We start from the raw sequence: 25533 nt of genomic DNA on the forward strand, positions 1-25533 counted from the left end.
GGAAAAAAGTATCCTCGGGTGAGGATTAACAACAAAAAATAGAGCACAGGGGCTGAGCTCTGATGGACTTAAAATGGTCTGCTAGTCTAGCCATTTACAAGCCATGTGGCCTTGGGCAAATTACTTAACATCTGTTAAAATGGGGTTAAAAGCAGTTAACTTTTGGGGAGGATTAAATGAGATAATGTGTGTAAAGCCTCTGCCTCTAATAGGGGCTTGGTTGATGATAGCTTCTTTGTTGTTGTTGATCCTCCATCATCCGAGGATATTTTTTCCATTGATTTTTAGAGAGAGAGGAAGGGCTAGGGATAGAGAGATAGAAACATTGAAGGACTAAAAATATCAACACCAATCAGCTGCCTCCTGCAGGCCCCCTACTGGGGACCTAGCTACAACCTGGGCCCGTGCCCTGACTGGGGAATCGAACCGGTGACCTCTCAGTGCATGGGACGACAGACACTCAACCAACTGATCCACACTGGCCAGGGCTTAGCTGCTTTTATCTTTCAGCTGTTGACCAAGAAGAAGTAGCGAGGTTAGGTGCCCAGTAGATGTTTGTTGAATGAACAAGAGGGCCCGGGTACTTTGTCCTATTGCCTTAGAACAGCACTTGGCACTGTAAGTTTTACAGTAGGAGATATCCTGAGAAAGCTGGCCATTCCTCATTGGGCAGTGCTATCGAGCCTGCAATGTATAGATGCTAGCCCTCTCTACAGATGAATAATGCATATCTCTGTTAGAGGAACTTGGGAAAACTTGAGAATAAATCTCCGTAGCCTTTTAAACTCGGCATTTTCCAAGCTCATTTGGCTTTATAGACAACGATAGTACTTCTGTGAGGCTGTGGTGAGGCTTTCATGAGTTAACACGTGCAAAGCACTCAGAACAGTGCTGGGCAGAGTGAGCACCATGAAGGGACGGCTGTAACCATGCTTGTTAGGTGCTTTTTAATCTGCAGGTCCTTTCAGAGAATTTAGCCAATCCCTCATTGATGGGCACTTAAGTTATTTCCAATGGTGCATTGCTGTGGACAGTGCTGCAATAAAAACCCTTATGTCCTGTGCAAATGTTTCTTTGGGAGAGATTCCTAGAAGTAGAACTGGGTCAGAGGGTATGCACATTCAAAAATTTGCTAGATCCTTCAGAATTACCCTCTAAAATCTGTCAGCCATTAGTTCATTTGTCCAGTAAAGAGATAAGAAGCTATCTTTGGCCAAAACCGGTTTGGCTCAGTGGATAGAGCGTCGGCCTGCGGACTGAAGGGTCCTGGGTTCGATTCCGGTCAAGGGCATGTACCTGGGTTACGGGCATATCCCCAGTGGGAGATGTGCGGGAGGCAGCTGGTCGATGTTTCTCTCTCATCGATGTTTCTGGCTCTCTATCTCTCTCCCTTCCTCTCTGTAAAAAATCAATAAAATATATTTTTTAAAAAAAAGAAGCTATCTTTGGCGGGTAGAGGGAGGGAGACTAAAAAGGATATAAGCGGGGTAAACGATGATGGAAGGAAACTTGGGATGGTGAACACACTATAATATACAGATAATGTATCATAGAATTGTGCACCTAAAACTTATATAATTAAAAAAAAAAACTATATAATTTTATTAACCAATGTCACCCCAATAAGTTCAATTAAAAAGTAAAAGAAGCTATCTTCCCATACTACCGTGTGCTGGATCCTTCTCCCCCTCCTCCTCCTGTGCTCTGTAACTGAAAATGGAATGGAACACAGTGGAAAGTCACCCCTCTCTTCTGTCTTGCAGAGTCTGGCCACAGATAAGGGACCAAAATGACGGACTCAAAATATTTCACCACAACTAAGAAAGGTACAGTTTGTTACATTGTGGGGTCTTGTCCTACTCTTTCCCTGCCCAACTCTTCTGCTTGCTCCCTGCAGGGATGGTGAGCCGGGTTGGGGGTGGGGGGGGCGGTGGAGGGGGGCGTTGTAGTGGGTGTGGAGGCCTGGAATCAAGTGGCGGAATCATTCAGAGCATCTTTTAACCTTGTGGCTCCAGAAAATTGAACGGTTGATGGTGTAAGAAACTGACCACTTCTTTTAGAATTCAAGAATGGAAGAACACCAGCTCCAAGTACAGAAGAAGAAGAAAAAGCCCTCTTTTCCCCGTGGCTTAAAATTGTTAAATATGATTTTTTGTTTTGTTTTTCTTGGAAGAAAGAAATGCTATCAGAAGCCTCACGTCATATGTGTGTGTCTGGTCCTTATCCTTGGGCGCATGTTTTATGCGGTTGAAGTCAGAGTTTATATCCTATTTTTCATTTGACATTATCATAAACATTTCCCCTCAGGTCTGACGACTCAGTCTTAGTCTGTTGAGTTGCTGCACTGAAATGTGCTAAGCTTGTCTTATATTGTTGCATATTGTGGTTGTTTCTGCTTTTCGGGAAATGGAAGTTGTGTAGCAGCTGATAAATATGCTTTGACCCTGTAAGCATCTACTGACTGGACCTTCCTTCCTTCCGAGTGAGATTGACACAGGCCTGCTGACCAGATGAAAAGAGTCTGTTGTTGGGTCAGCTGAACCCGGACCTGAAGTCTGCCCCTCCTCAGCATTTCACGTATTGGTCCAGCCACTTTTTATTGAACACTTTCCATGTGCAGTAGACAGACAGGCTCTAAACGGGCGTTCTAGTGGTTGAGCAGAGAAGACAGTTTATTAAGTAGTAAATACTGTAAAGGACTGGTGGGTGCTATGATAAGGGAAGTGTTGGAGGCTGTGGGCGGGCCCTGGGTGGACCTAGCTTGATAAAGGGGGTGTGGGGGTGGGGAGCGGAGCTCAGCCAGGGCTCTGCCCACGGTACATTCAGGGAAAGGAAAGCAGTTGGGCACAAGTCACTGAAGAGTGTGATGGGAGGTTGGAAGGCGTGCAGGGGTCTGTCATTGCATGGCCTGGTGAGCAGGCTGGAGGGGGGAACTCAGTGCTGAGTGTGTTGGGGTGTCAGTGGTGGGGTTTTTATGTGGGTTTTCTTTTGAGGACAATGTAGAGTGATGCCTGGATCCAAATTTGACCTTAGTGATGGTTTTAAGCAAGGGAAGATCCAAGGCAGAGTCTAATAAAAAAGTGAAGCTTGGGGGACGCCTAGGGAGGCCAGTACCACAGCTCCGCTGAGAGGTGGAGATGATGGTGCCTGAGCTAGGTGGGTGGCAGTGGGGTAGACAGAACCAGATGCCTCATATGTGATTGAGGAGGTAGGCTTGGTCACTGAGGAAGGAGATATTCAGATGCAGGCAGATCCCAAGTTCACCTCATCAGCCTTTTTGGAGCTAAGGTGACTCAATTGATGGCCAGTTGTACTATAACCGGCCAAAGGTTTCAAGCAAAGCAGGGGCAGCCCTGCAGCAGGGCCCAGGGTCAAAGTCATCATGGTCTATTTGGATTCCACAGCTGTGAGACAGGGCCCCCACAGTCTCTTGGAGGAGAAGGGTATGGGTTCCTTCAGCCCTACAGAGCCATGAATTTGAACTGCAAGGTCTGCAGATTCCTCCTTGTCTGTTGAGCAATGCCCTCAGTTTGGCCTTGTCCTGGGCTGTGCTGTGCGTTTGTTCTTAATTTACCTTGTTTTTCGAGTTCTTTGGTAAACACCACGTTATTCAGTCACGATAAAAACCTGCTAAGTTTTCTTTTTCTCACTGTAAATCCATCTAATCTAGAGCTTCCTCAGCTCTTACACCCCACATGATAGTCTGCTCCCCCCCCCCCCCGCCCCGCCCCAACTAACTTGAGAGGGACTAGGGCTCTTACTCCTTCCAAAGAGATAGCCAAGACAGAGGGTCATGTGATAAATTAGTCATAACAATGACCACCCTTCATGCCGGACACACACTGAGTGGCACACACTGAAATGAGTGATTGACATCTGTGTTAAAGGAGAAAATTCAGTGCCCCGGTGAAGGGAGAGCGTGCAGACGAGAAAACAGGCCCCGAGAAGCAAAGTGGGTGTCCCGGAGCTAGCAGCGCTGGCTTGAATCTTGGCCCCCCCTCTTATTTGGTGTGTGTCCTTGGGCAAGTTACTGCACTTCTTACAGCCTCTGTCTGCTCATCTGTAAAATGGGGGAGGTGCAGAGCTGCTGTAAGGCTGAAATGAGGAAAAGTGTGGGGAGAAGTTAGTGTGGCACTTGGCTTAGAGAAGGCTCAGGAAATGCTGGTGGCTGTTGTTTGGAGAGCCCATCACTCCAGAGTCAGCCCTCTTAACTTTTACTGGGGGCTCTCGGGGTTCTGGCTGCCTCTCCATGGCAGGCCCCAAACAAGCCGACTTCCTCATTTGCTTTTTCCAGATCAGCAAGTTCTTAAGACAGTTTATTGCGTGTTAGATAGAGCAGCTGAATTCCCATTTTCAGAGCTGAGCAACCACTGGGCGCAGGAAGTGAAACCCTGAGTGAGCTGTTTTAACTGGAGGTTCTAGGAAAACAGGAAAAGCGAATGTGGGAAACAAGCAAATCCTACCCTCTCCCTCAAACTTTAAGTCTCCAGGTCCCATTACACACTGCCTTGAGGGCTTTGGGTAAGGGTGGCTAAAGGACTTTGCTTCCCTCTGTGTGTCTTGAGACATCTGGGTGAGCAGGATCTGCCTTCCTGCTTTTTGTCTCCCTCAGAACCCTGTAGCGTCCACAGTTCCTCTCTCGTCAATCCAGTGTGACCGCCAAGCTTTCATCTTGATAATTCCTCTCCTAACAGTTGTCTCTCTCCTGCCTGCCCCACCCAAGGCCAGGGGCCTAAAACTGCCCTCAGCTGGTAGCCTGGAGTGTCTTACCTGCCTCCCTCTCACTCTTTTGGAAGTCGGGGACTGGGGAGTCACCCTCTGGCAGGTGGGAATGGATCACTCATGCCTGCCTCCTCTTTCAGGGGAGATCTTCGAGCTGAAGGCAGAGCTCAACAGCGACAAGAAGGAGAAGAAGAAGGAGGCGGTGAAGAAAGTGATTGCATCAATGACAGTGGGCAAAGATGTCAGGTGTGCAGGAGGAGGCTGAGTGGCAGCAGGGTCCAGTTCAGATCTCTCCTTTAGGGCTTCCCTAGGGACCCCCGTCTCCCCTCATCCAGCTCCCTTCATGCACCTCCTTTCTGAACAGAAGGCTTTATTTGCAGCGGGGTCATGATCTCCAGTGTTGGTGGGGTCAGGCTGTAATGGGGTGAGTGAAGTGGACTAGGCTGAAAGGCGGTGCTCGATGAAGTGGATGTGGCACGAGCCCTGTCAGAAACCACAGAGGGTTGCTGTCGGCTGGGTAAATGAACCAGTGCAGCCAGGTCTTCTGGTTTTTCCAAAGAATGGAAAGTTGGATTTTTCCTTTGAAATCTCCCTGCGTCAGATTGCCAGGTGATGTTACACACAGAAATGAACACTGCCCACGCAAAACACACCTGCAGATGGAGTGTGTTGGGTTTGGCGCCAGTTGGCAGCCTCTGGTTTGCATCTGGTTGCCTGAGCAGTCGTGTAGAATTGCTGCCACACCTTTGTTCATGCTTTTCTCCTGCCTGGCGTGTCCCTTTCCCCTTTTCCATGTCCCCAGCTTGTCTTTCCATCTTTTAAAACCCATTCAGTGTCTCCCTGCTGCCTTCCTCATCACCCCAGCCCACTGCCCTGAACACAGCATTTTCTCTATGTTCCTGTCACCCAGCACTAATTCTAGACTATTCTCCTCTTATGTGTACTTGTCTTTACCTGCCCACCACATTGTAAAGTCAAGGGCAGGGACTGGATTTTACAACAACTTAACACTTGCTCCGTGTTTGAGAGTCTGCAGAATACTTTCAGATATGTTTTCCCAGCATTCCCTTACAATTCCCAGATTTGACATTTATGAGCTTCATATCATCTTCTATAAAATGGGGATAATCCACCCAGCAGTGTTGCTCAGTGGTTGAGCATTGACCTATGAACCAGGAGGTCACGGTTCAATCCCCAGTCAGGGCAAATGCCCAGATTGCAGGTTTGATCCCCAGTAGGGGGTGTGCAGGAGACGGCCCATCAGTGATTCTCTCTCATCATTGATGTTTCTTCTTTTTTATTTTTAATATATTTTTATTGATTTCAGAGAGGAAGGGAGAAGGAGAAAGAAATGGAGTTTTGTTTCCCCTTTCTTGCAAATGAGGAAACTGAGAGTCAGGGTTGGGCAGGGATGAAGGAGTTTTCCCAAGTTCAGACAGCTAACAAGAGGCAGAGCTAGACTTTAACCAGGGCTGATGGGTTCCAGAGCTCATCTCTGACCCCTGGGAAAAGAAAAAAGGACTTTTTTTTCATTTTTAAAATCATCCTTTGGAATTCTGTTTCTACTAACAGGTATTCATGGTAACAGCATAGTGGTGTTCTTTCTCCCTTTTGCTAGGAGGTCCTGTTACCTTCCTCTTTTCCTCCTACTCACTGTCTCCCCGCATCCCCCTTCCCCATTAGCTGCCTGGAAAATCTTCCTCTTCCTTTCTTCGGCCTTCCCCACACTGATGCCATTTTGACCTTCTAGTGCCCTCTTCCCTGATGTGGTAAACTGTATGCAGACGGACAACCTGGAGCTGAAGAAGCTGGTGTACCTGTACTTGATGAACTATGCCAAGAGTCAGCCTGACATGGCCATCATGGCCGTCAACACCTTTGTGAAGGTGAGTAGGAGCTTGGTGAGAGGGAGGGGTATGGGTGCTCACCGTTCCATGTCTCCTTGATCTCCTGGGGTGAGGCGCTACGGCCCTGAGTAGAAACACTCAGGCTCCTTTCCAGGCCCTCTGACTCCCAGCCAAGGGCTTCATCTTCCAGCAGAGGGCTCCCGCTCTCCAGAAAATCAGAGGGTGCAGCCCCTGTTAACTCATTCCATGGGGAGTTGCACACGGCTTGTTGATGGCTTGTTGATCCCTGCATGCCACAGGGGTGAGCCGTTGCCTGCGTCCTTTACCAGGGCAGGATTCAGCAAGTGTCTGCGAGCTTTTATGTCTCTCTTTAGACTCACTCCTACTGCATTTTCCATCCTCCAGACCGAAGAGCAAGCAGGCACTTGAATTGCCAGCTCTGTGCACCTTAGCTCCCCTATCCCCATGGATGCCCAGATACGGGCAAAGGAAGGGTTCTGTGGCGCAGTGGCAAGACTGAAGGCTGTGGTGCTGGATGGATGTGGGTTTGAATCACAGCTCCACTCTGTGACTGGGTGAGCTAGCGACCTTCCTGAGAGGTTCGCTCCTTCACCTGTGAAACGGGAAGAGTATTGTATGCTGTGAGGATCAGAGGTGGCCAAGCACAGAGGCCCAGCACAGTATCTGGCATATGCTAGATGCCCATCCATGGCACTGATGATGCTGTTGGCTGCAATTGGCGGGAGATCCCACAGCAGCCATCTGATGTTGCTCGGCTCACCCCTGCCCCTGGCTAATGGCTGGTCCCCCTCAGGACTGTGAGGACCCCAACCCCCTGATCCGCGCCCTGGCCGTGCGGACCATGGGCTGCATCCGCGTTGACAAGATCACAGAGTACCTGTGTGAGCCACTCCGGAAGTGCCTGAAGGATGAGGACCCATATGTTCGCAAGACAGCAGCTGTGTGTGTGGCCAAGCTTCACGATATCAATGCCCAGCTGGTGGAGGACCAGGGCTTCTTGGACACACTTAAAGACCTCATCTCCGACTCTAACCCCATGGTAAGCTGCTCCATCCCCTCTGCCCCGCCACCACTCCTGCGTTGCTTGGGAAAACCTTGGCTTGACCCCCCACCAGACAGTCCCCAGTTCCTGGAAGTCAGCCTTGCTGGGTGGGGTAATTGTTTTCATGCCTGCCATGGTTCGGGTACCTCCTTTGGAGTGAACTAGTCTGGATTCCCTTCTTTGCGCTCTCTCTACCAAGCTGGGTGACTTTGGGCAAGCTGCCTAACCTTCCAGAGCCCTCTTCTTCAGTAAGGTGGCTCTAATTCTGCATGGTTGGCAGGAGTGCTGTGAGGCTTAAGCTATAAAGGTAATGTGGCTAGTACAGTTGGCACTCAAGGGGCATGCAACCAAGACTAGTACCCTCCTTCCAGTCACTATCATTGTCACTGTCTTCTCACCAAGACCATCAGTGAGCTCTCATGTGAGGTGCTTTTCCCTTTCCCCACATAGAGGTCACCCTGGAAGTAGCAGAGCCTGGACTCTGGGCATCAGGGCGTAGCTGGGAGTGGGACTCATCTCCTCACACACGGCAGTGACAGCAGTTTAGAGGGCAGTTCTCAGGCCCTGTTTGATAGGAAATGCACAAACCTCTCAGCCCAGCCAGCGCTCTCTGTCTCCGATAGAAACACTGATCACACACCGGCGCTGAGTGGCCAGTTCAGGGATGGCCGTTGGAGCACTGTCATAGGGGAAGGTTAAAAGCCAGGCAGAACACACACAAAAACAGCTGCTCTGGTGAAAATAGGTTGCGCTTCACCTGGCAGGCCCCTCTGCACTCTCGCCCCAGGTGTTTCCTGCAGCCCCGGGGGCTCTGCAGGGACCTTCTAGCTCAGAGCACTGTTGACAGCCCTGACGGAGCTGTTGTAGCTGGTAGATGGGGGCTGTGTGTCAGGGACCTGGGGATGCTTTCTGTGGCCAGGCACCTGGAGCTAGATCTTCCTTTGTTTCCCCTCTTCTTTTTCTTGACTGGCACGTGCACTTATTTTAGTGCCAGTTCACAGAGGCGCCAGTAGGGTGAGTGCTTAGAGTGGGTCTCTGCTCCTGCCCTTCGGGTAATTTTTTTTTCAGGCTATTCAACCTCTGAATGATAATCCTCATTAGCTCCACTGCCCCCTGGCCTGTGAGCAGTGCCCTCAGCCTCTGCCCCTTCCACCCTCTCAACCAGGTGGTAGCAAATGCAGTAGCTGCCCTCTCAGAGATTGCCGAGTCTCACCCGAGCAGCAACCTCCTCGACCTGAACCCTCAGTCCATTAACAAGCTGCTGACAGCCCTGAACGAGTGCACTGAATGGGGCCAGATTTTTATCCTGGACTGCCTGGCCAACTACACGCCCAAGGATGACCGAGAGGCCCAGAGGTGAGCAAGCTGCCCCTTGCTTGCCAGCCCAGCTGGAGCTGGTCCTAGGAGGTTGGGGGCGGGGGGTGCTCTAATCATGAGCTGAGCCTTAAGCCTCTAGAGGGCTTCTTCCTAGGGCCTTGCCCTCAGACCATCCTCAGACAGCTCGAGGGAGGGCAGAGCCAGGCTGTCAGTGGTTCCTTCAGGCAGTCAGCTCACTGCTCATTGTGGGCAAAGACAGAAGCCAACACCTGACCTGGGAGCTGACAGACACCCTGGTCACCTCGGGCTGAGGGAAGGAGGTGGCCAGCATCAGAGTCACCATTCACTGAATTCTCACTGGGAACCTGGGGCTCTGCTGGTGCTTCCCGTGCATCTGATAATCCTTAACACAACCCTGTAGAGTCGGTCCCATTATTGTTCCCATTTTACAAGTAAGGAAACCCCCCTTAGAGAGACGGAGGAAGCCGTGCGGGTGACCACGCTAGGCTCCCCTGACCCTTGGTCCTAACCAACGAGATATTCTGCCGCTTTGAACGTCCTCACAGCGGGGACGATGGGGAATTGACATTTATCAGGTATTTGCTACATGCCTGGCATTCTGCTGGTGCTTTACATGCATTGTCTCATGTAGGCCCCAGCAACTCTGTGAAGTCGGCATCATCTCCATTTTCTAGGGGAGGAAACTGGGGCTTAGAGTGGTTTTCATAAACTTAGGTTCAGTTTACATGCAGCCAAACCAAGATCTAGATCTTTCATTTAAAAAGAAGTGCTATCTTGATAACTAAAAACAGGGCATTGCCCCTTGTCTGTCTCTCCTCTTTATCCCCTTGGAACGGACCTCAGTATCTGTGAGCGGGTCACTCCCAGGCTCTCCCACGCCAACTCTGCTGTGGTGCTGTCTGCTGTGAAGGTGTTGATGAAGTTCATGGAGATGTTGTCCAAGGATCTGGACTACTATGGCACGCTGCTCAAGAAGCTGGCCCCGCCCCTTGTCACGCTGCTGTCCGCTGAGCCTGAGCTGCAGTACGTGGCCCTACGCAACATCAACCTCATCGTGCAGAAAAGGTACCAGGGCTGCCTCACACATGCAGTGTGTCCTGCTGGGAGTCTGCTGCTGGGAAGAGGGCTCTAAAGGGAAATGGACATGTCCCCGTGCAGGAAGTCTCAGTAGCTTACAGAGGTTCTCAGCCAGGGACAACTTTGTCCCCAGAGATATTTGACAACATCTGGAGACGTTTTTGGTTGTCACAGCTGGAGGTACTACTGGTATCTAGTGGGTAGAGGGCAGGGATGCGGCTGAACATCCTGCACTGCATAGGACAGAACTGTTTTGTCCGTTATGTCAGTAGTGCTGAGGTTGAGAAACCCTGGCTTAGCTTAACCAGGTAGCAGGCCAGGTAAAGGCTTGCATGGAGCTGCTGCTTTAAAAATATATATATATATAATTGATTTCAGAGAGAGGAAGAGAGAGGGAAAGAAGGATAGAAACATCAATGATGAGAAATAATCATTGATTGGCTGCCTTCTGCACACCCCCTACTGGGGATCGAGCCCACAACCGGGCATGTGCTCTGATTGGGAATCGAACTGTGATCTCTGGTTCATAGATCGATGCTCAGCCACTGAGCTACACCAGCCGGGCTAGCTTAGAGCTTCTTAACCACAGACAATGGATCGCTCCACAGTCCGCAGAACCCTCTGGAAATGGGGAGTATAAATGTGTGTGTGTGTGTAATTGTAGATTTTTCCTGGAGACAGAGTCTGTAGTGCTAGTTAAATCCCAGAATTCCCAGAAGTCGGAGGACTCCAGGAGGTGAGGCATGGTGTGGACTTTGCAACAGCTTCGGGGCCAGGGGAGGGGTATGTGAAAGTCGCTCAGAATGCTGTGCAACCTGTTTCCATCTGCCCCATGGAAACAATTGCAGCAGGAAGCCACTGATCCTATGAGGGAAAGCGCCTGATGCCCGCAGTGGGTGGGGCTGAAAGCAATTAGGAGTGCCACATTAAGGGCCCAGAGCAGGAGGAAGTCTCTGGAATGATCCAGTGAGGGACCCCAGCAGCTCTACAGCAGCTCTGCAGAGTAGAGCTGGACGCTGGAGTTCTACCAGCCTTTTTGGTCAAATGGCTTTCTCAGCAACTAACTCATGATCCTTGTGTGTTACAGTAGCCCCGTTGGTGGGAGTGAGGCCATGGGAACAGGGGCCTCGTAGACATTCTCTCTTGGAAGACAGCACACACTCCTTGTCATTGTAGCATCAGTCTGGTTCTGAGGACATTCTTGGGGGCCCAGAGATATCAATGGAATTGGGACATTTGTGCAGGTTTGGGAATTAAATATGGGAAAGCACTCTCAGTGCCTAGACCAGTGGTTCTCAACCTTCTGGCCCTTTAAATACAGTTCCTCATGTTGTGACCCAACCATAAAATTATTTTTGTTGCTACTTCATAACTATAATGTTGCTACTGTTATGAATCGTCATGTAAATATCTGATAAGCAGGATGGTCTTAGGTGACCCCTGTGAAAGGGTCGTTTGACCGCCAAAGGGGTCGCGACCCATAGGTTGAGAACCGCTGGCCTAGACCAAGGGGTGAGACAGGGAGTCGCAGCTACAGGGTGGGATTAGTAAGGTGCAGTGACGTACGGACCCTGATCAGTGTGAAGGGCTCCCTGGGCTATATTTAACATGGCAAATCTCTTAAGATGTTCTTTTGCCAAGGCACCACCTGGCGCATTCCCGACAAGTGGTTGGGCAGCTGTGCCAAGTCCTGACTGCGGAAATCACGTCTTCCTGCTGCCCCCCAGCTCGGGTCCTGCCGCCCCCCACAGGCACGATGGAGGCTCTTTGCTCTGCCAGGACCTCCCTGCAGCTTGCACAGCAGCACAGAGTTCCCAGGGTCCCTCCTCCTTCTCTGTGTGTCTCCTCCCTTCACCCTCTGTCCTCACTCCTTTGCCTTCCTCTTTTCTGTTCTGGTAACGGCATAAGAGTAAGAGCTGAGGGTGGTGACTGCCATCTTGTTCCCATCCTTATTAGCATTACGTGTGTAACCTGGTGCAAGCCTCTCCATCTGTCAGCTTTCCTCATCTCAACAATGTGGGTGGTGCCAGAGGAGCAGTGACACTGGTGATGGCTCCTGTGCAGCCAGAGCCTCTGAGGCAGGCTATTGATCATCTTGCTTCACAGCAGCCCTGCTATGTAGGAGTCTGTGCCGGGGTCCCAGGACCACCCCCATTCAGATTCACTAGGACTCATGGGAGTCATGTAGTTGTCCTCTGGCTGAGATGAATTATTGATGTAGTGAGGGTACATAGCTGGGTCCAGGTGGAATCTGGAGGAGTCCATGTACAGATTTCCTTATGTTCCCTACCTTCCACGGGGATGGGGTCACATAGAGCACACACCTCCCTCAGCAACAAAATGCAGCAGGAAAGCAGTTGTTTCACGTAGAACATACTGTTTATGCAAACAGTTTAATCGCCTTTCTCATTTAGGGAAAGGTGGGAACACTCCCAGAAGCCGAGGTCCGGGACTCCGGGACTTTTTAAGACTAGAGACTGGGGTCTGCAGTGGTGCTGCTTTCCGGCACAGTGTCATGCTCGTTACCTGGGTGAGGTCGTAGGCGCCTGAGGCACAAGCTGGGATGGAACCAAGGCCTGGTCCCCAAGCCCAGTGCCTGCTGCCTGCTGCCTCTAGAATGCAAGCTGTTCCTGCTCATATTCCCTCTTCCCTTCCTGGATGTGGTTAGACATGCAATGACCAGTCACCACTTTGCTCAAGCCAGTCAGTAGGCCCTCTGCCCAGAAGCGTGCAGCCATGGTGGCCACTGCTTTCATGGATGTCAGGCTTCACCTCACACCCCAGAAATGTCCCCACAAATGTGAAGAGGTTTTCTCAGAACTAATTGCTTGCTTGTTGCTCCTTGGGCTGCCCTGCCCTGCCACTAGGCCTGAGATCCTGAAGCACGAGATGAAAGTCTTTTTTGTGAAGTACAATGACCCCATCTATGTGAAGCTAGAGAAGCTGGACATCATGATCCGCCTGGCCTCCCAGGCCAACATCGCCCAGGTCAGCAGAGGGTGGTGGCTGGGGCATGGGCGTGGGTGTGGACAGCAGTACCACCCTCGAGCTGTGGTCTCTGGGCAGGCTGCCTGATCTCACTGTTAACTGACAGTTCATCCGTGAAGAGTGCTTAGCACAGGGCATGGGGTTTTGTAAACAAGCATGAAACAAATGTTGTGATAAAGAATTTGTTCTCCCTGTCATCACTGATCCATTGAAAAGTGGTAGTTAGGTGGGTGTGTGAGCTAGGTCAACCTGAACAAGGGCTGTCCAGCCCTACCAATTAGTCCTTCCCTGCTTTTCTCTTGGAGCACCTGCCAGCTTTCTCCCTCCCTCAGGGCTTCCACCTCTAGCAAGAGGCAGAATCTCATCCTTCTAGGGGGTCTGTGCATCCCCACTGCCCAGGGGTGTTCTAGGTGGTTGCCCCACTAGATCCCCTCCAATCCCATCTTCTCTTTTTGGGCCACAGGTCTTGGCAGAGCTTAAAGAGTATGCGACAGAGGTGGATGTAGACTTTGTACGGAAGGCTGTGCGAGCCATTGGCCGCTGCGCCATCAAGGTGGAGGTAAGGCTCTGGGACTCTGTCTTCAGCTGGGGGTGAGGGAGGGGAAGGGGGCTGAAAGCAGGAAACCGGTCTGATTCTAGCAGAATCTGTCAGCTTCTTGTGGTCCAGGAAGGCCTGCGCGTCACTGCTAGAGTCCCCAAGGCACCATTGTGCAGGTTTGGTTGGGCTTATTCTCATTCTGTAATCTCCTTTAGGCCTTCGAGTTGTTGCAAATGAAATGGACCCATGACATGGGTTCTCCTGCATCTTAGCTAAGCCGATGGGGCAGCCCCAGCTGGTGGTGGCCCTGGTAGACTTAACCTTCACTTCATGGAGCTTTGGGTCAGGGCCTGTGCCTGTCAAAGGTTCTGGCAAGGGCCATGCATGATTCAGCCCACCCTGTGCCCCTTTCCCCACGCCCCCAAGGGCTCCGCAAACCCCCGTGTCCTGACGTCTCATCCATCCCATTCTCTGCCTAAGGAGATGCTCCTTGACCACTGAGTTGACTCCTTAAATGGGTCCACTGGAGGCTGGGAGATCCTGGGACAGCTGGTCACCTCAGTCCCTTACAACATTTTCCCGTTGGCACCTGTGATGCCTCCTGAGAAATCTCTCCACAAGGGCATTAGCACAGCATGTTGGAATGGGGCTGGGGGAGGGTGCAGGCGGGGGGGATGTCTAAACAGAACTTTTCTAAGCGTTTTGGTCGCAGGAGACCACCTGGGGAAAGAAGGAGAAGTGAGGTGCGGTCAGGCTGGTGCATGGTCACTCTGCCCTCAGGGCTTGCCTAGAGGAGCTCCGAGGGCTCTCCCGCTCTCAGAAGCTCCACTGGCCTCCCCCTCAGTCTAACTCTGTCTCCCTATGCCCTGCCGTCCCAAGGCACCATGGCTGTCCTGTGCTCCCACTGTGACAAGGAAGGTGGGCAAGGCAGGACTGAGCCGTTGGCCAAGGCACGGTTGTTAGAAGTTCTCTTGGGAATGGGTCCCGGGGCCTTACCCACCCTCTCCTCTTCCCACACAGCAATCTGCGGAGCGCTGCGTGAGCACGCTGCTCGATCTCATCCAGACCAAGGTGAACTACGTGGTCCAGGAAGCCATCGTGGTCATCAAGGACATCTTCCGCAAATACCCCAACAAGTGCGTGCCTGTCCCCCCCGCGAGGCTGCTGCGGCTCTGTGGGAAGGAAAGCAAGGAGCCTCTCCCCTCTTCCTTACTTCCGGGCCACAAGCAGCATTCGCAAAAGAAACCCTGGGTTTTTTATTTCTCCTCTGCTGCCCCTTCTCTGCTCCCCAGACCAAAATAACTAAAATGTAACAGATAAAACTCAGATCCCTTTACTCACCTCTTGGGGCCTTGGGTGGGGGGCATCTGCTTGTCTCTCTTGGCCCTGCTGGGCCTCCCCTGCGTTGCCGGGGCTCCCTCAGTGCTCACTGCTGACTGTGTGCTGGTCTCCAGGTATGAGAGCGTGATCGCCACCCTGTGCGAGAACCTGGACTCCCTGGATGAGCCCGAGGCCCGGGCTGCCATGATCTGGATTGTGGGCGAGTATGCCGAGCGGATTGACAATGCGGATGAGCTGCTGGAGAGCTTCCTCGAGGGCTTCCATGACGAGAGCACGCAGGTGAGCCGTCACGCAGGCCAGCGTAAGCCAGGGGTGGGTCATGCCTGGCAGTGGCATCACTGCCATCCATCCTGCTCTGACACCCTCCCCGCAGCCTGCCGGCCTCAGGGCCCTGCCCCTGCTAATACTGCATCGATGGTGTGGACAGACAGGGAAGTGCTATGGGGGGACAGGTGTGGCTCCTCTTCCTCCCACTGCTAGTACCTCAGGGAGGGACGTGCGAGAACCGTCTGCAATGGTGTGCACCGGAAGCAGGCAAAGCGTTCTGGTTTTGTTTTCCTATTTCTCTTCGATAGTTAATACATTGATTCGGTTCAAAGTTGAAAAGGTACAAAAGAACATTTATAGTGAAAACTCTCTTTCCTACCCCTTTCCTGGCCACCAGTTCCCCTGGAGATCACTAATGTTATTTACTGGTTTCTTGGGGATACTTGAGAGGGAGTTTAGGAATATACCAGCAGGTATACACGTACCTCTATTCATGTAAACACGCACGTATACAATCAAGTATTACTCTTTGTGGTTCTTATGTTCTATAAAGTCACCCCAAACACTGAATTAGCAAGTACTAAACCATAGCTCCTAGGAGAAATATAAAGTTGCTTAGCAAACAGTAGCTGTGTAGTGGTGGTGGTTTAGTTTAACTGGCCTGCTCTCTTTGCTTCTTGGGTTCACAATATAGTTCAAAGCTTTTATAAGAATACTTGTTCAGTATTTTGCAGTTTGGGAATGTATTTTATCTTTTTTAAACATTAATTTGTATTTTAGAGAGACAGGAGAGAGAGGGAAACATCGATGTGAGAGAGAAACATTAATCGGTGCCTCCAGCATGCACCCTGACCTTTTGATGCATGGAGTGACGCTCAACCAACTGAGCCATACCAGCCAGGGCAGGAACTTATTTTAGGTTGTCTATTTGAGCTCCTTGCCCTAGGCTCATTGGCCTTTCCAGCCATGGATGGGAAGCTCAGAAAGTGTTAGCCAGGGTGGTGCGTCATCATCCCAGCTTACGTCTGGCCCCTATCTGGATGGCATCATTGCAGGAGGGCTGCTGGTAGGGGCTGGGAGGAGTTGGCTTGCGGCCAGAGCTGCCAGCCAGCATAGCACACCAGGCAGTGAGGAACGATTCCAGGCAGCCAGCTGACCGGGGCTGGGGAGAACTTGGTAAAAGAGTCCCTGAGTGGTGGCCATGCTGATATTGACGAGGATGATGACAGCTGTTGTGTCTTGAACAGAATACACAATAGGTTCTTTACATTTGTTGTCATATTGACTCTTCCATTAATCCTATGAAGTATATGCCCAATTTATAGATGAGGAAACACACTCAGAGAAGTGAACTGACTTGTACAGGGTCACCCAGCGGGGAAGTGATAGAACCAGAGTTCCGTTGAGGTGTTTAGTCTAACTCCAGCTCCAAGGCAGCTGCTAGACTTCGAGCTCACAAGAACCCCGTGAAGTGGGCCACGCCTCTCCCTCACTGACTCTCCCTCACTGACAGGGTGAATGGCTTTGGCTGCACTGCCAGCCAAGGGGTTAGAGCCAGGGCTGGAGGCCAGTTCCTGGGCCGCCTCCTGCTTTGAAAACAGCCAGCCCCCTGCTCCTCTGCCATTGACCCACATGTAACCAAATCGCAAGGACTCTGGTTCATCTAATCCCAGAAACAGACCACATGCCCTCCCCCCTGCTACTGCTGCTACCCTATGTACCAGTGTAATTAGCCTTTTGTGTTTTTTTTTTTTTTAAACTACTTTATTGATTTTTTACAGAGAGGAAGGGAGAGAGATAGAGAGCTAGAAACATCGATGAGAGAGAAACATTGATCAGCTGCCTCCTGCACATCTCCCACTGGGGACATGCCCGCAACCCAGGTATATGCCCTTGACCGGAATCGAACCTGGGGCCTTTCAGTCCGCAGGCCGACGCTCTATCCACTGAGCCAAACCGGTTTCGGCAAGCCTTTTGTTTTTATAGGTGCCCTCCTGCCCGACAGGACTCGGGCCTGTCTTTGGCAGAACCCTGGCTCAAGAGCCTTCTTGTCCCAGGACTGACAAAAATGAGATGTGCAGAGAATTGTCTCTTCAGTCAGCAGGTTTTTCCTTAGTGCCTGCTATGCACTGGGCACTAGATTGCACAGTAACCAGGGATACAACTGTGACAGACATGATCTGCCTGCTCTCAAGGGCTCTCTCCAGGGGACGGCATTTCCATCCTGTAGGTCGATCCTATGAGAGTGTCAGGAAGCTACAGAAGCAGGGGGTGGAGGCTGGGGCAGCGTGAGATCCAAGGGGGTGAGGAGGGATTGGCCAGGTTGCCGGCAGCAGGAGGCAAGTTCGGGGGAAGGCAGCAGCCAGGTAAGAGGCAGAGGCTGAGCGAGGGCTGGACAGGGATGGCCCACCGTCTGGTGGAAGCACAGCTCCTCAACAACAGGCTGGCTCTGGGGCCCAACTGGCCTGGTGCCCTGGGCCTCACTGGCAGCATCTCTGTTATTGATGGTGGTCCCTTTAAGAAGCATCCCAGCTACACATGTTGCCTTTTTAAGCTGTGAGCTCCTTGAGGCACCACGAGGCCTGGAGTCCTGAATGGTTTCTGGGCCCTCGGGCAGGGCAGCATCCCCTGGCCGGCCTGGGGTTGCCAAACAGTACAGTGGCCACTGCTTCCTGAGTGGTCTTGGCTGCTCAGCACTGCCAACACCCTCTGCTCACCTTAGTGTGTTCTACGGCCACCCCCAACCCGGGAAAGCTGGTCTCTGCTTCCAGGGCCGTCAGCACCCTTTCCCTCTTCAAGGCCCTCATTGGGTTTCTTGCTGTCCCATATGAAGCCCCTGTTTTCTTGTCATTTCTGTCTCCCTGCAGGTCCAGCTACAGCTGCTGACAGCCATAGTGAAACTCTTTCTGAAGAAGCCAACGGAGACCCAGGAGCTGGTGCAGCAGGTCCTCAGTTTGGCCACTCAGGTGGGTGCCCCAGCCTCCCTGCTTCAGTCCAAGCAGCCAGACCTGGGTGGTCCTGCCCCTAAGACTGGCACCGTCGTGGGTGTGGCTCAGTCACCGACCAAAAAGATGGAATGGGGTCAGGTAGTGAAGTTGAGACGGACTGTAAATGTGCAGGGAGAGGGAAGTCATGAGAACCAGAGGGTTTGTATGCAGGCAGGGAGGGCAGACTGCCATGGAGGGGAGTGGGGAATGGAGATAGGAGTGGGCATGGCCTGCTAGGGTGGGCAAGAGTGGAAAGTTGGGGGGCAGGGTGCTGGGCCGTGTCCATTTGAACTTCCCCTTCCCCGGTTGCTGTGCTCTGAGTTTCACAAGCTTCTCCTCATGCCCCCAGGACTCAGACAACCCAGACCTGCGGGACCGTGGCTACATCTACTGGCGCCTGCTCTCCACAGACCCAGTGGCAGCCAAGGAGGTGGTGTTGGCCGAGAAGCCGCTCATCTCAGAAGAGACAGACCTCATCGAGCCCACGCTGCTGGACGAGCTCATCTGCTACATCGGCACGCTGGCTTCCGTCTACCACAAGCCGCCCGGCGCCTTTGTGGAGGGGGGCCGGGGCGCGGTGCACAAGAGCCTGCCGCCCCGCACCGCCTCGTGAGTGAAGTGGGCCAGCTGCCGGGCGGAGCCTCCCCTGGTTTCTCAGTTCAGTAGCACAGGTGCTCAGGCCCGGGTCTGAGAGAAGTTGTAATTCCAGCAACTCTTATCGAATGCCGACTACACACCAGGTGTTGATTAGGTGACGTCGTTTGATCCTTACAACAGATCTGAGAGGTGCCCCATTTAACAGGCGAGGACAGTGGGCATGGAGAGTGGGCGTGCCTGGTGCAGCATCCCACAGCCCGGAGCTGGGCTCAGACGATTCTGACTCCAGAGCACTGTTCTCGCCTTCCTCCTCTGCCGCTCCAGGTGGTTGGTTTGGCCTGGTTGCCAAGTCCCCTGGGGACTGGCATCCAGTCTTCTCTGTAGAGTGGGCGGAGTGGTGGAAATACCATTCTCCTCCCCGTGAGGCTGCATCGCTTAGACAGCTGAGAAATGGACAGGCAGGGGAATGGGAGGAAGAGGAGGCATATGGGCAGCCCCTAAGGGACAGTGAGGAGACCCAGTTCCTGTCCTGGGGGAGGATCCTGCAGAATGGGGACTCTGACCTCCCTGAGACCGTCTGCCCCCAACCCTTCTGATCCTCTCCCTCCTGCGTCCCCAAAGGAGCGAGAGCACAGAGAGCCCTGAGACAGCCCCTGCTGGAGCGCCCTCTGGTGAGCAGCCAGATGTCATTCCCGCCCAGGGGGACCTGCTGGGTGACCTCCTCAACCTGGACCTCGGCCCCCCAGTGAGCGGCCCACCCCTGGCCACCTCCTCAGTGCAAATGGGAGCTGTGGACCTTCTCGGTGGCGGCCTTGACAGCCTGGTATGTCCTGGGAACCCCTCTAGATGCCATTGGTAATGCTCTTCTGAGGAGCAGTCACTGAACGCCCTGTGTGCCAGGCCCCGCTGCCCACGAAGGTGATGATGTAGCTCCCTACATACAGCTGAGAAAACTGAGGCTAAAGAGGTCAGGAGCCTTTCCCTCCGAGAGAGCACAGTGCTAAATGGCAGACACAGGACTTAGCCCCTGGTCCTGCCACTGAGCCCCAAGAGACCTGGGGCAGGCGAGGCCAGTCCCAGTCCCTTCCCCCGAGCCTGACCCTGCAGGCACCTTGGCCCTGTAAGGCTGAAGGAGCCAGGTCTGTGTCCATGGACCCCAAACCCTGCACCAGCTGCGGCAGAAGCCCAGCGGGCCTGAGAAACAGGGACAGTTCTGCTCCCCTGTAGGAAGGGGGTGTGAGACTGGCCTGGGTATCTCCCTGGAACTTCTTCAGGAGCTGGTAGAGACAGTAGAGCAGGCAGCAGAACCGGTGTCACTTAGTCATGCCGGCTCAGATCCCAAGGCTGCGGCCCAGGATGTGGGTGGTAGGGTCAGACCCGGGGGCTAGGGCTCATCATAGAAACAGTCTAGGCCCCTCCTAGTCCTGGCACAGCCTTGCACCAGACTCATCTTGGATGGGGCAGCAGTAACTAATCTTTTCTCTCTTTCCTTCTTTCTACCCGCCCCACCCCTCACCTCGTCTCTCTGTATGTCTTCCTTCCTGGCTTTTCTCTCTGCATGTGGCTGCCTGTTCTCTTCACCCTGCCTGCTTCTGCTTGGAGATGGGGGATGAGCCTGAAGGGGTACGGTTCAACCCTTGCGTCACCAAGCCTTCGTCCCTGCTCCTCCTGAGAGCGCTGGCCTAACATCCCAAGAGGCAGATGATGTCAAAGCAGGCCCTCCCTGCTGAGCCCTGGCCTCTGTCCAGTGTCCTGGCAGCCTCTGTCCTGGCAGTCCACCTGCCACTGGGCCCCCAAATCCATGAATTCCTCATCCCGTCCTCACTACCCAGTGACAATTTGCCTGGTCATCCTGAGGATCGCTGGCCCTCTCCCTTTGGGCCCTCTCTGGTATCTTGGAGGGCACACTCCCGTCTCCTTAGCACAGCCCCCTCGCAGCAGTGTGCCTCTGGTACCCCTTTTATCGGTGGACTGAGTGTTTACAAGTGTCCCCAGCTTTCCTAGAGGTCACCCCTAAGGTTTGAGATTTGCAGGGCACAGGAGAGCTCGGCCTCTCTTCTCCACCCACCTCACTCTTTCTTGTTTCTGCAACTTAGAGGTGATATCAAGAAGCCTTATGGGACCCCCTCCTGGCCCGCCCACCCCATTTTCTAAAGAGCCAGGTGGCTACACTTATCCCAGGCCCCTGATGATCCTGCCTCCGGTACCTGCCACTGACCCCTTCTCTTTCCTTTCCAGATCGGGGGCCCCAACTTCGTGACACCTCCAGCAGCAACAGTACCAGCTAACCTAGGTGCACCCATGGGCAGTGGCCTAAGTGATCTCTTTGACCTGACCAGTGGCGTGGGCACCCTGTCAGGATCATATGTGGCCCCCAAAGCAGTAAGTACCATGCCTCCTCTCGTGGCAAGAGCGGAGAGAAGTTAGAGACTGATGTGCGGACTCCTAAAATGGCTCATTCTGCGGAATCTGCTCAGGCCAGCGGGGCGGGCTCCAGGAGCCGCAGTTTGCCAGCACCATGCCCAGGGCAGCTGGGGGCTGTGGGAGCACAGGGAAGAGATGCTGAGTCAGGCATGGGGGTGGCCAGGGAAAGGCATCCCAGAGGGAAGCTGGCGCTCAGGCCTGCAGATCAAGTCAGAGTTAGCCAGGCAAAGTGGGGAGAGGGCCCCAGCCTGCGGGAAAGCCTGGAGGTGAGGGAGAGCCAGCATCCTCCAGGGAACTAGCACAAGTCCCATCTACTTGGAGCAGTGCTTCTCAGTGCCGTCCAGCCCAGTGCCGTCCAGCCCAGTGCCTCTCACTGATAATAGACATTTTATAATGCCCCCTTCCTCTCCTGTCCTTAAATGAGATCTGTGGACTGTGCCCCTACCTACACCTGTAATTTAAAAAATAATCAATAAGCCCAGGTTGAGCGTCGACCCAAGAACCAAGAGATGCCTGGCATAGGGTCAGGGTGGGCTGAGGGCTACTGCCCAGATGGCTCTGAGGTGCCTGGATTGGCAACTGGAGAGATGATGGGACGTTTGCTAACAGGACATGTTGGGGAAGCTGTCCAGGAGGGCCTGAGCCTTTTGCCACTGCTGGGAGCCATCTGAGTGAGATGACAGCCTGAGAGGCACTTGCATGTCCACAGGGTGACACCAGCAGATGGGCAGGGCTTTAATTCAAGCTCTTTGCTGAGCAAACACTCCCTGTACCACTAGGGAAGGAGCCAGGGGACGGGCTTCTCAGAAGAGGCAGCTCTTACACTTGAGACCAGGATGACAAGGGCAGCCAAACAGCAGGGGGCCTGCCAGCAAGGGGCCCTTAGGTACTGTTCTTAGACCAGTTTCCGCAATTAAAGGCCAGCCCTGCCTCTGTGGAGAGGACGGGCTGTGACGGCCAGGGAGGCCCACGGCCCTGGCGGAGGCCCAGGATGGCCTTGGGCTCTGGGCCCCAGCTCTCCTTGGCTCCTCAGGAGGCTGTCCTCGCCTTCCTCGGGCTCCTTCCTGAGTGTTCCTTCTCTGACCTCTGAGTATCTGGGCCAGCCTTTGGGCACACCAAGCACTTCCCTACCCGAGCTGCTCCAGTGGTGGTGGCCCCGGTGGCCCTGCAGGGCTGTTCTCCTGCTGAGATGCACATTGTCATCCCTGGTGGTGAAGGCAGGGAGGCCCCTGCAGGGGAGAGAGCGGAAGGACTCTCGGAGAGGCTGCTGAGCTTTGGGGAAATAGCCAACTGCAGCCCCTCCCCACCGTCTTCCCTGCAGATCTGGCTCCCCGCCATGAAAGCCAAGGGGTTGGAGATCTTGGGCACCTTCACCCGCCAGGTGGGCTCCATCTCCATGGACCTGCAGCTGACCAACAAGGCCCTGCAGGTCATGACGGACTTTGCCATCCAGTTCAACCGCAACAGGTGAGCTCCCCACGGCCGCCTGCTGAGCGCCCTGGGGGTGGCTGCAGGTCGGAGCTGAGGCTGCAGGGGCCTGGGCCCTCTTTTCTGGTGAAGGTGGGTGTTCCTCACAACCACACTTCAGACCAAAACTAATTTCTCCCCCAGTGACCTCTTCGAAGTACTGGGCCAAGGGGTAGGGTTTCTCCCCTTCGACTGCCTTCCTCCCTGTCAGTGTTTTACTGACGGAAATCCAGCTCCAGCCTTTGGCAACACCCCACTTAACAGGAGCTTGGGGCCTCCTTCCCAGCCCTGAATTGCTCCCAGCTCTAAGAAGGCTGATGGGGAGTGGTGGCTGCTCCAGGCTCCTCATCCCCAGCAGGTCCCCTGCACGGGGGGCGGGGGGAAGTCTGCCGTCTGGCACCATGAGGGTCTTCATGCACCAGGCCGGCGAGGCCCGAGCTCCCGGGGAACCTGAGCAGCCTCTCCTGATGATTCTTCTTCCTGAGCAGCTCCAGTGATGAGCAAACTGAGCCTCTAAGAAGTTGACTGAAGGGGCTGCTTCCTCAGGGAGAGCCTTCGGGCCAGTGGGTCCTGACCCTCTGTCAGACCAGGGAGGGTGGCAGCTGCTCTCCCGCTGACCCTCACGTGACCCTGGAGGCCACAGACACTCCAGGCTCCAAGGGGTGGTCCTGTGATCACTCATAACAAACTTACTGTGTGTTGAGAGCTTCCTAAGTTGTAGGCCCTATGCCAAGGGCTTTCAAAGTATTGTCTCCCTGGAGCCACCTGGCAGCCCAGGGAGGTCAGTGCCACCCTATTCTGTGAGCAGGTGATGGCCTGGGCTCAGCAGGTCACGCAGCAGCTGTGGTGGAGCCACAGGAAGCCCGGAGTGCCGGGCCAGCACCAGGGCCTGAGCTTCCCCGTCATCTCCTGCTCTGTCTCCAGCAGAGCCACTCACCCTCCCTGAATCTGTGTGTCCCGGAAGCTGGGAGACTATGTACCTGTCATTCTTCTTATGAGGATAGGAATTGGTGTAATTCCAAATGCTCAGTTCATGGTGCCCATCATAACTGTACATATCTTCCCAGAGCCTGTGGCTGGGGTGACTCACACTCTTGGGGTCCTCCTGATGGGCCCCTGTGCTGCTTTATCTAGAAGCAGGCCTTTCCTGTGTGTCACTGGGATGGTCAGCTCCCTCCTGGGAGATGGGAATGGGCAGCAGCAGCTTGGGCAGGCGCGGAGTTTTCTGGTTTGAAGAAGCGCACAGACCCAGGTATCAGATGGAGCGCTCTGAGGGGCAGGGCGAGGCTGTGCTTACCTGCGTCTGCCCAGTGCCTCGCCCAGAGGACAAAGAGGAGCAGAGATGGGCTCAAGCCTGCAGCCGCCTGACTCTCTGTCCTCCTGTCCGCCAGGCCATTGCGGGCTGGAGGGTCAGGGTCAGAAGTTGGTCTTTCTGGCTTGGGCCTGGGCCTGGCGTGAGGCCGGCTTGCGGGAGAGGCTTCTTGCCAACCGGTGCCCCAGCTCTGGGGCTGGAGGAGCCCATGTGTCAGCACCTGCTCCCCTGCCGTCCCTACGGGGACTTCTCTCTCCACAGCTTTGGTCTGGCCCCCGCTGCCCCCCTCCAGGTCCATGCGCCACTCAGCCCCAACCAGACCGTGGAGATCTCCCTGCCTCTCAACACGGTGGGCTCAGTCATGAAGATGGAGCCTCTGAACAACCTCCAGGTGTGTCTGGCGGGACCACGCCCCTCGTCTTTACCCGCACACCCACCCCAGGGGGAGCCTGGTGGGATGGTCTGGGCTTGTGCTGTGTGTGTGGAGTCCTGCTCTTGGCCACACATGTGCCCAGGAGGCCTGAGCAGAGGGGACAAAGGGCATGGCTCCCAGGGAAGGCCTGTGAGGGAATCTGATCAGGTCTGGGGCACAGGACGTGGGCCCTTCCTGGGCCTCAGAGGTGGGGGCCAGGCCTCAGGGACCAACTCGGGCCCCCTGTTCCTAGGTGGCTGTGAAGAACAACATTGATGTCTTCTACTTCAGCACCTTGTACCCACTGCACATCCTCTTTGTGGAGGACGGGAAGATGGGTGAGTCGTGAAGTCAGCCCAGGGGCTCCTGGAATAGATGGATGGGTTGCCCCACAGCAGCACCTGTGAGTCACCAGCTTCTCTGCTGAGCCTGCACTGAGGGGCACACTTCCATGGGTGCTGCCAGGGTCTTGTCAGACCAACTGTGGCCACCAGGGGGCATGCCGCGCAGGAACCATCTCACTCCTCGGTTCTCTAGCTCTGCCCTTCCGCCTTGCCTTGGGCCTCTAGACAGTTGTCCCCTGGGCCCTCGAGGCAGGGAGCCCAGGCCATGCCTCACACCTGATGCCCATCTCCTCTGCCCTGGCTGGAACCACTGAGCGACTCATCCCAAGGCCCAGAGGACTCACTTCCAGCTCAGCGCTGCGTGGAGCACTTTGCCCCCCTCATGTCTCAGTCACCACAGAAGTCCTGTAACACAGGCTGACTAAGGAGCAGGCTACTTGGGGCCAGAGCGGGAGGAGGCATATGTGGGTGCTGAGGGGAGAGCTAAGGCCCCAAGGCAGGAAGCCCGGGGTCTTTTGGGAGCAGCATGGGCGGAGGGTTTGCTTAAGAGGCAGGAGCTGCTGTGCAAAGCTCATGCCTGTCCTGTTTCAAGGCAGACCCCTTTCCTGCTCAGAGTTACTGCCCAGGGCCATGAGTTACCAAGGTCCGTCTTCTCTCCCCCTTCCTCCCAGACCGGCAGATTTTCCTGGCCACGTGGAAGGACATTCCCAATGAGAACGAAGCCCAGTTCCAGATCAGAGACTGCCCCCTCAATGCGGGTAGGACCCCTGAGCACCCCCCCACCCGTCCACACTGCCCCTCACCTACAC

The 25533-nt window shown here is 54.0% G+C and overlaps 1 protein-coding gene and 1 non-coding gene across 8 annotated transcripts in view; both read left to right on the top strand.

The window, feature by feature from the left end:
- Positions 1-25533, top strand: part of AP1B1 (adaptor related protein complex 1 subunit beta 1) — a 42694-nt gene that overhangs the window by 14253 nt on the left and 2908 nt on the right. For 4 of the 7 annotated variants that reach the window (XM_036353745.1, XM_036353748.1, XM_036353747.1 and 1 more), the window contains 19 exons: positions 1764-1826; positions 4863-4968; positions 6473-6608; positions 7384-7629; positions 8798-8988; positions 9814-10035; positions 12915-13035; positions 13499-13594; positions 14594-14709; positions 15028-15193; positions 18049-18147; positions 18518-18777; positions 19387-19588; positions 20368-20388; positions 21004-21147; positions 22511-22656; positions 24230-24359; positions 24634-24718; positions 25396-25482. In XM_036353745.1, coding sequence (XP_036209638.1) covers positions 1790-1826; positions 4863-4968; positions 6473-6608; positions 7384-7629; positions 8798-8988; positions 9814-10035; positions 12915-13035; positions 13499-13594; positions 14594-14709; positions 15028-15193; positions 18049-18147; positions 18518-18777; positions 19387-19588; positions 20368-20388; positions 21004-21147; positions 22511-22656; positions 24230-24359; positions 24634-24718; positions 25396-25482 — 2611 coding nt within the window. In that variant the 5' untranslated portion in view covers positions 1764-1789. Of the gene's footprint in view, positions 1-1763; positions 1827-2804; positions 2912-4862; positions 4969-6472; positions 6609-7383; positions 7630-8797; positions 8989-9813; positions 10036-12914; positions 13036-13498; positions 13595-14593; positions 14710-15027; positions 15194-18048; positions 18148-18517; positions 18778-19386; positions 19589-20367; positions 20389-21003; positions 21148-22510; positions 22657-24229; positions 24360-24633; positions 24719-25395; positions 25483-25533 lie in introns of those variants that run through there. The other 3 variants (XM_036353749.1, XM_036353750.1, XM_036353751.1) reach the window with 2 other exon arrangements.
- Positions 23104-23200, top strand: LOC118678698. Its single transcript, XR_004974982.1, has one exon. It is a non-coding gene; the product is annotated as a small nucleolar RNA SNORD125 (small nucleolar RNA).

This window comes from Myotis myotis, unplaced genomic scaffold (assembly GCF_014108235.1).
Source record: "Myotis myotis isolate mMyoMyo1 unplaced genomic scaffold, mMyoMyo1.p scaffold_m19_p_20, whole genome shotgun sequence".
Lineage (NCBI taxonomy): Eukaryota > Metazoa > Chordata > Mammalia > Chiroptera > Vespertilionidae > Myotis > Myotis myotis.